Consider the following 8,079-nt stretch of genomic DNA (forward strand, 5'->3'; position numbering starts at 1 on the left):
GAACAGGTATTTTTCATCAAGTATTAATATGTTGAACTTTAAGTCCCTACAGAATATGATGAAAAAACTAACTTTATAATTTTCAAATATTAAATTTTTTAAACTGTGAAGCATATAACCCATAAACAATACAAATGTTTCTTTAGTTTTTTTGGGTTGTTTTTTTTTTTTTACTTTTACTAATCTATGTCTGTAATACATATGATTGTATTCACTGTAGGGAATTGGTACATATATACAACATATTTCAATTTTTTCCCTTCCCTCCACCCCCCCTTAATTTGCTAGCATCAGACTTATTGATAAAATCATATAAAGTTAATTGTCATATATATAGACTGAAAACCAGACTAATAGATCAAAGAACATGCAAAATATGTAAGAGATTGCATTAAGTCAAGGCACACTTACAGATACTCTGTACATGCTGTATTATCTCTGTCTCTCTGTTTCTGTCTCTCTCTTGTCTCAATCTGTCTCTGTCTCTCTGTCTCTCTCTGACTCTTTCTGATTCTCTCTCACTCTCTCTCTCTCTCTCTCTCAACTATAATATTTGCAGTTGAGTTCTTACTGACCTATGACATGAGACTATGTAAACTGTTATGATAAAGAACTATAATCATATATCCCAATGAGTAGTGAGAAAATACCTCTCCATCAACTATCAAAACACTTTCATTAGAACTTTATGTGATACTGGCACCACATGCTGGGTGGGCCCTGCCCCCAAGTGCAGTGAGCCTGCCACCAAGTCCGGGCATGGTGCACATGCCTGTAATCCCAGTGCTGGGAAGGCTGAAAACAGGAGAATCACTCCAAGTCCAAGCTGTGTAGTGAGACCCTGTACCAAATACATAGAAATAAAAAAATAAAAATAAAAAAGAAAGAACTTTATATGACAACTAATATGCAGTGTTATGCCTTGTGCACAGATGTCCCCCAAAGCCCCATGTGAGCAAAGATGTGGCTTTTTCAGAGGTGGCCGAATCTAGAGTATGTGATATTTGAATTGATACACACTGCAATGCTAGGATCCAGGGCACCAGGATTAAGGGCATGAGTGCTACCCACCCTCAGGAGTCTGGATAAGATATAAGAGATGGCAAGAACTGTGGTCACCCCTTGCTGCTCTGTTACCTTCAGCCCATCATAAACTATTTCTTCTCTGAGAAATCACCCTGCCTTGGAGCCAGGTGATAATAGCCTGAAACTTTTACAAACTATGTATGAGCTAAGTGAACCTTCTACCCTTTAACTTTGGGTGTCAGATAGTTTATCTCAAAAGAGAAAAGTAACTAAGACATGCAGGAAAGCTCACAACCAATCCTCCAAACAGAACTGTTTTCCCAGCCACAGTTCACAGTGAGAAAAATGGCATGTACTAGTGACCAGAACATCATTCCAGAGCTGGTTCTACTACAGATCTAACCTCAGTAAATCAATTCCAGAGGTGGTCTACTTCCTGCAGACACCAGTCTACCTGGATGATACAAGTATTAATGAGGCTGTTGCAAAAAACCAAAGCTTTCTGAGTTGTTTGAAGCTTTTTGAATAACTACGAAGACTTATTATTTCATCTGAGGAGTAAGTGATCCCCTAATGTGGCATCATTAACATCAAAAAAGCAGGCAGAGCCAAAGCCAAAACTGACTCCTGATTTCTTCCAAATCCATCCAAACCACTTCTCTTCTTGGAAGACAATTCAGAAGAATATTTTATTACTTAAACACAACTGAGAGTAAATTTAAAGGATAAAAAAATTATAATCACATCCACTTTATAATTCTTCCTTAACTCCTCTTAACTGTGATGATTTATGTACATGATAATCTACTTCCATAACCAAATGATTCCAATCAGACTTGGAAAGTCTGAAATAAGAAAAACAGATCTTTTCCTTTTTCTTACCATTCAAGTGTTCGGTGATATATGCGAAAGAATAAAATCCCCTTGTTGAGACTGCTGAAAGAATAATCGGCCCAGTGTAGTAAGATTTTATGACAGTGTCAGACATGTTTCTCAGGACAGGAAGCTGCTAATCACAAATTCAAAAGCCCAGGTGAGTGGCAGTGGTTTTTAACACAGGAGCCACGAATGTTTGGCGGGTCCCATGAAGAACTAACGACAAACACAATCATGTGATTTAGTGTTCTTCCATATCACATCATAAAAACAGCAAGAAACTAAAATATGGATTGATGTGTCACACAGTATAAAAGTAAACCCTCTGAAATAATTTATTTTCAAATGAAATACACCTAAAGGGTACCAGGAGATTTGGGAACCTTGGTATTTAACCTGAAGAACTTTACTACAAATGAAAACCCTGGATGCAGATCATTGTTCATGTTCATGGCAACCATGGCTCACGTGTTCTTAACTACACTTGATAAGAGTTACTTTCAATGAAAGATGCCATTAACAGACCAAATCTCTTTACATGCTTTTCACTGCTTCGTCAAGTTCCTGTTAAACATCCACCCTCAGCAAGCTACAGTGCTGACTCTTCAGAGGGTCCAAAGACCTGGTCACCAAGGAGCACTGAGTTCAATCAAGGAGAAAAGCAAAAGGCAAATATTTGACATGGATACATTGTGAAACAGGGAAAGGCTTGAGGGAAGAGCCAAAAAAAAAAAAAAAAAAAACCTCACAAATTGAGAAGGGATGTTGTCTACGGCGAGGTTAAGGAAGAACTGAAGGGGAACAGGCAGCTTCCAGGCATAATTTTCATCTCAGACCCAGGGTACAGCCTGAGCAGAAGAGGAAAGTGAGAAAAGCCCTTAATGTATCTGGAAAATACAAATATTTCAATTCAGCCAGTGTCTAAGTCTGATGAAGAACCCACTCTTTATTTTAAAATAGTCAAAGTCAATGCACTCTAAAATACTTAAAGTGTGCATTTATAACTAGCATATTAGAAACTACAAAGAGGGAATTGAGGGAGGGGTATAGTACAGAGAAGAGGAAAAAATAAAATTCATGGTGAGCATCCTGCTTAAAGTACCCTCCTACATTCTGCTCTTCCTTAGACGCACCCCTATCCCTGCAACAGTGCCTCCTCAGAATGCACTGCAGTCTGGTGCTGCCTGCACCATAGGAGCTGAGAGCTAAGTGACTGCCACCACCCTAAGCTTGCTGGAATCCTATGTGAGACAGGAGATGGATGTTCTCTGACTTTGTGTATCTGGACCTTTGAACAATATACAGCACAGAGAAGGTTCTTAAAATGTCTTTTGCTGAATCAGTCACTGCACAATGAATTGAACTGTCTAGTCAGTAGCCAAATGTTTAAGATAAATGCTGTTCTCAGGGACCCAACATGAGACATATTCTGAAACATTTCACTATAATATAGAAGGTAACCTACCATATGTTCATAGAAATGGTCATTAAGTAACAGTATTTTCAAGCAATTGAAAAAGGAATAGTTGAACTACTTAATTTTAAATTCTCCATGAAATCTAAAAGTCATATCATAAATGTAATTGGGGCTGGTTTATAAAGAGCATGCCAATACGGTCATGCCTTGGTATACTCACACATCCAGCATGGATACCAACATGTGAAGATGCTCCAATCCTTTGTAGAAAATGGCACAGTATTTACAAAAAACCCATATATGTCTTCCCACATATGTCCTACTTTTTCTTGTATCTATCTTTTTACATCATCTGTTAAAGCCAGCATAAACTAAATTTTGTGCTTTCAAGCTAAGCAAGTGCTTTACCACTGAGATGCACGCCCAACCCCTGCCATATACTTAGATCATCTCTAGATTGCTTTTGATACCCAATATAATGCAAATGCTATGAATAGCTCTCATACCGTATTTTCTACAGAACAACTATGTTTAAAAATCTGTATATGTGAAGCAAAGACACAAGTTGTTCTAAGTACTTTTGATCTGAAATTGTTTCAATTCATAAATGTGAACTACAGAACAGAGGGTCAACTGTATTAGAAAGTTCAGATATTATAATAAAAAATTTAGTTTATGCTGGCTTTAACAGATGATGTAAAAAGATAGATACAAGAAATACCTTTCAAAAACTGGAAGAGAAAAAAAAAATAAGCAAAAATCTATGTAAAAGAACCAATGGGGAAGGGAAAGGAAAGCAAAGCCTGAGTAAGAGAACACAAGGTAGAATGGGTAGTGTTTATTGAATAAATAATTCTGATAGCCAAAGGAAAGGAAAGGAGAACAAAAGATGATCCAAAGTTGGGACACATGTGGCCAAGAAACTCCTGAGAACTAGAAGTCTACAAATATGTATTTTATAACAGGCTGATCAGGAGATTCTTACACACACTAAAGTCTGACAATCAAAAGCCCTTGCCAGTTCCTATTTGAACATAATTGAGCTGAATTTAAAGTAATTAAAAATCAGTATCAACAATGAAAATAAATTATGTATTAAAAGCCTTTTATTAGATTATATTCCATTAGCTGATTATAGATAGGCTTAATGAAGTTTCAAAAGAATGAAGCTACAGTTTCCATGTTTTCTCTCATCCTAAATTACACCAGTGATTATCATTTAATTTAACCTGTTAAACTTGAAAGTATAAATACAACATAGCCTTAATAACTCCTCACCCATCATCATGTCACATCAGTCACATATTTCATACATTTTTACATCACACAAGCGGTCCTTATAACAAATAAAGTGTACTTTTAGAGAAGAATTTAGCAAATCAGTATTTTGGAGAATTATCAAAGCTAAAACAATGTTGGCTTCTGTAAGATTAAGCTCACTCATTAAGGAAATCTACATATTATTTCCTCATCCAATCACTCTGAGAGTTATTACAAAACTAATTTCTATGCACATACTTCAAAGAGCAAAACAGAGCTTTCAAACCTTTGTGCTATGGTTCTAGCATAGAGCACCTTAGTCTAAGGCAAGACATAACAGGCTGGAAAGCTGAAAATCAGATCTCGATATTGCTTAAAGTATGGCACTTCTGAGAAAACTGCACAAATAGTTTTCTCTCAAAAAACCATAATATTTAATTTATTACCAGAAGCAATGTTACTATTCATTCATCTGCTTTGGAAAGGAACTGCCATAATTATAGAAGGAGCATAACATGAGAATTTAACACTCTGGTCACCTTTTGTTGAGTTACACGTATTTACTTAATTCCACAGTGTCAAACTCTAGATGGTTTAACATCATTCATAAGATTTCCACTTATGATGGAAAAATTGCATTAACTTGATATAGATATAGATAGATAGATAGATAGATAGATAGATAGATAGATAGATATACACAGATATATATAGATATTCAAAAACAAAACTTTTACAGCCATTACCCAATTATATTTTCTTCCCATTTTGGAAAAAAAACATGTAGGGAAAAAACCTGAAAAGCTATAAGGATGTTGTTTTGATACTTAAAGTTATAAATGTTTCCATCACAAAGATAACAATAAAGTAACTAAAGACACTGAAACCCTCCAAGTCTATTTCTTTTTCTAGCATGAATTTTCCTCCCTCCTCCAATCTCTCTGTCAATTAAAAAAAAAATCCTTAACTTGTATTGAAATTTAGCTGATACAGGAAAGAACTATTTCTCAAACACAATTTACTATGGTTAATAAGAATTTTGATTGAAAAACAGTTTTCATACAGTCATTTTCAGACTTTATTTTTACTATGGATAGTTCTTTTAACAAGTCATATAACATTCATAACATTTGCATTTCTTGCCAATATTTTTTCTAATGTCCTACACATTCTGTTCTGTTATAATTCCATACATGCATCTTTATATCTGCTTTTTCTCACCCAATACTGTATTATTACTTATTATACTGTGCAACAGTCACAATAACTTTGAACATTCTCTAGGGGGCAACAACTTGACATACACTTACTCAAACCTTGTAACAAATTGGTCAAAATGAGCATTGTACAGCTTGAATATGGATGCTGATTATCAAACAGCTATGAGTAGTAAAATCGGAAAAACAATAGAGTGTTTTCTTTCCCTAAATACCTCCTCTCAAGTCACTACATGCACTGCCTTTCAAATATTTTAAAAAATGATATGCACTAAGCGATCACATTTATCAAAGAAACCAGTATGTTATTCATTTGAAATATTGAAGCTCTGTGAAAAAGAATTCTTATACCAATAAAATTATGATCCCAAACATTTAACACACAAACTTACTTGTAGCTTTCAACTTGCCGGCAGGAAGAGACAGTAATGAAGGAATCTGTACGGGAACTGTAAGCAAGAGGACCAGGCAGAAGAGAACCAGGAAGAAATCGTCCAAAAGCATAGCTTTCCTGCTCAAACACCATCAGCATCCCATCCATAGACTGGATACAAATTAAATCTCGACCTAAACAAGAATAATAAGAAATAGGGTAATCTATTCTTTTTATAGGTATGTGATCATTTACCTTTATTTACTACAAATATTTCCATGATGGCTAACTGTATCAACTTGATTAAGAGGAGTTTAAATTGGCTCAGCAATTCCACATCCTTGGGTATGGAAAGCCCGACCCCGGGTAGCTTGTCACTTAGATGGAACAGAAGGACAGATCTGCTTCTGTTTCTTTTGAGAAGCTCCAGTCTTTGCCTTCACATTGACTGTCTTTTCCTGGCTTCCAGAGCACACTCTTCTGTTTCTGGTCCAGATTCTTCAGCTTCTAGAATGGAAGCTTCAGCCTTTCACCGCAGACCCATCAGCCTCCTGACAAAGACTTGCATGGGCCACTGCAGTGAGCGCCAGACCATCGACTAAATCCTCCACCTCCAGTGTACAGACACTCTCTGTATGCTACCTAACCAACTGTAGGGTGGCCACTGTAAGCCAATCTTATAGCTTCTTCTCTATTTTTATATCTTGTGTTATATCTGTTTCTCTAGTAAACAATGACTGATATAATGTCATAGTTAATTTTTCCACAAGGAACAACTCTAAGGTAAATTTTAAATAGCAAACCAATGTAGCCATCAGGTTATTATATACATTAGATTATAATATGCATTTCCCAATTTTTCATTATTCACTAATGTCTCTTATTTTCAATACATTTTATATTTTATTTTATTTTATTTTTTGTGGAACCAGGGATTGAACTCAGGCCCTTCCACTTGCCAGGGAAGTGCTTATTCCACTGAGCCATCTCCCTGGCCCCTCATTTTATTTTATTTACTAAATGCCAAAATCTCCTAGTTCAAGATTATTCTTGAGAACAATCATAAGTATAAGATTCCACTTCTTCCACAACTGGGGAGGTAGCTCAGTGGTCTATGCACCTGCCTGGCAAGCACAAGGTCCAGAGTTTAATCCCCAGCACTGCATGCTGCACTCACATGGTGGTGCATGCCTATAATCCTAGCACTGAGGAGGCTGAGATAGGAGGATCACTGTTAGACCAAACTGCGTAGAAAAACCCTGTATCCACAAAAAAAAAAAAAAAAAGGATTCCATTTCTTCCAAATTCATAAATATAACTCAACTCTTCAATTTTCATCCTCCAGTCTCATGAATTAAAATGAAAGACATCAGTCAACACAAACAGAGGCTGGGTTGCAGCTCAATGGCGCATAGAGCCATAGATCCAATCTCCAGCACCCAGAGCATACACAAGGCACACAAACAATGGGTCAAATCTCTGTACTTGTCTTAATTAGTTCTGTGCAAATTATAATATTCAACAATGTAGTAAATAAAAAATCCTAATCACTGATGGCCCTGAACCATGAGCTGCTTTGGGGCAATCAATCTATCAATAGTAATTATAATACAGTTCTTAAAATATGCTGCTGTTGTCTCCTATGACACAGTATCATATCTGTTAAAGCATTCAAGCCTATAGTATATTAAATATGCAGCACCTAACTAAGTCTATAGATCCACCATCCATCATTGCTCCCCCTTAAAATTTGGTTTTGCTTGACTGAATCCTAATAACAACCCCTTCCTCCCTAAAAAAATAACCAGCTATAAAAGACATATTAGGGGTTGGGGAGATGGCTCAGTGGAATAAGCGCTTCCCTGGCAAGCGCAAGGGTCTGAGTTCAATCCCCAGTTCCGCAAAAAAAA

At 36.3% G+C, this 8,079-nt stretch overlaps 1 protein-coding gene across 1 annotated transcript in view; it reads right to left on the bottom strand.

Annotated features, from left to right (window-relative positions):
- The window catches only part of Bbs9 (Bardet-Biedl syndrome 9), a gene marked incomplete at its 3' end in the record, with an annotated part of 110,936 nt that overhangs the window by 9,302 nt on the left and 93,555 nt on the right, over positions 1 to 8,079 (bottom strand). The window contains exon 6 of the mRNA XM_004629646.3: positions 6,189 to 6,363. Coding sequence (XP_004629703.1) covers positions 6,189 to 6,363 — 175 coding nt within the window. The remainder of the gene's footprint in view (positions 1 to 6,188; positions 6,364 to 8,079) is intronic.

Source organism: Octodon degus, unplaced genomic scaffold, assembly GCF_000260255.1.
Source record: "Octodon degus isolate 3935 unplaced genomic scaffold, OctDeg1.0 scaffold00031, whole genome shotgun sequence".
Classification (NCBI taxonomy): domain Eukaryota; kingdom Metazoa; phylum Chordata; class Mammalia; order Rodentia; family Octodontidae; genus Octodon; species Octodon degus.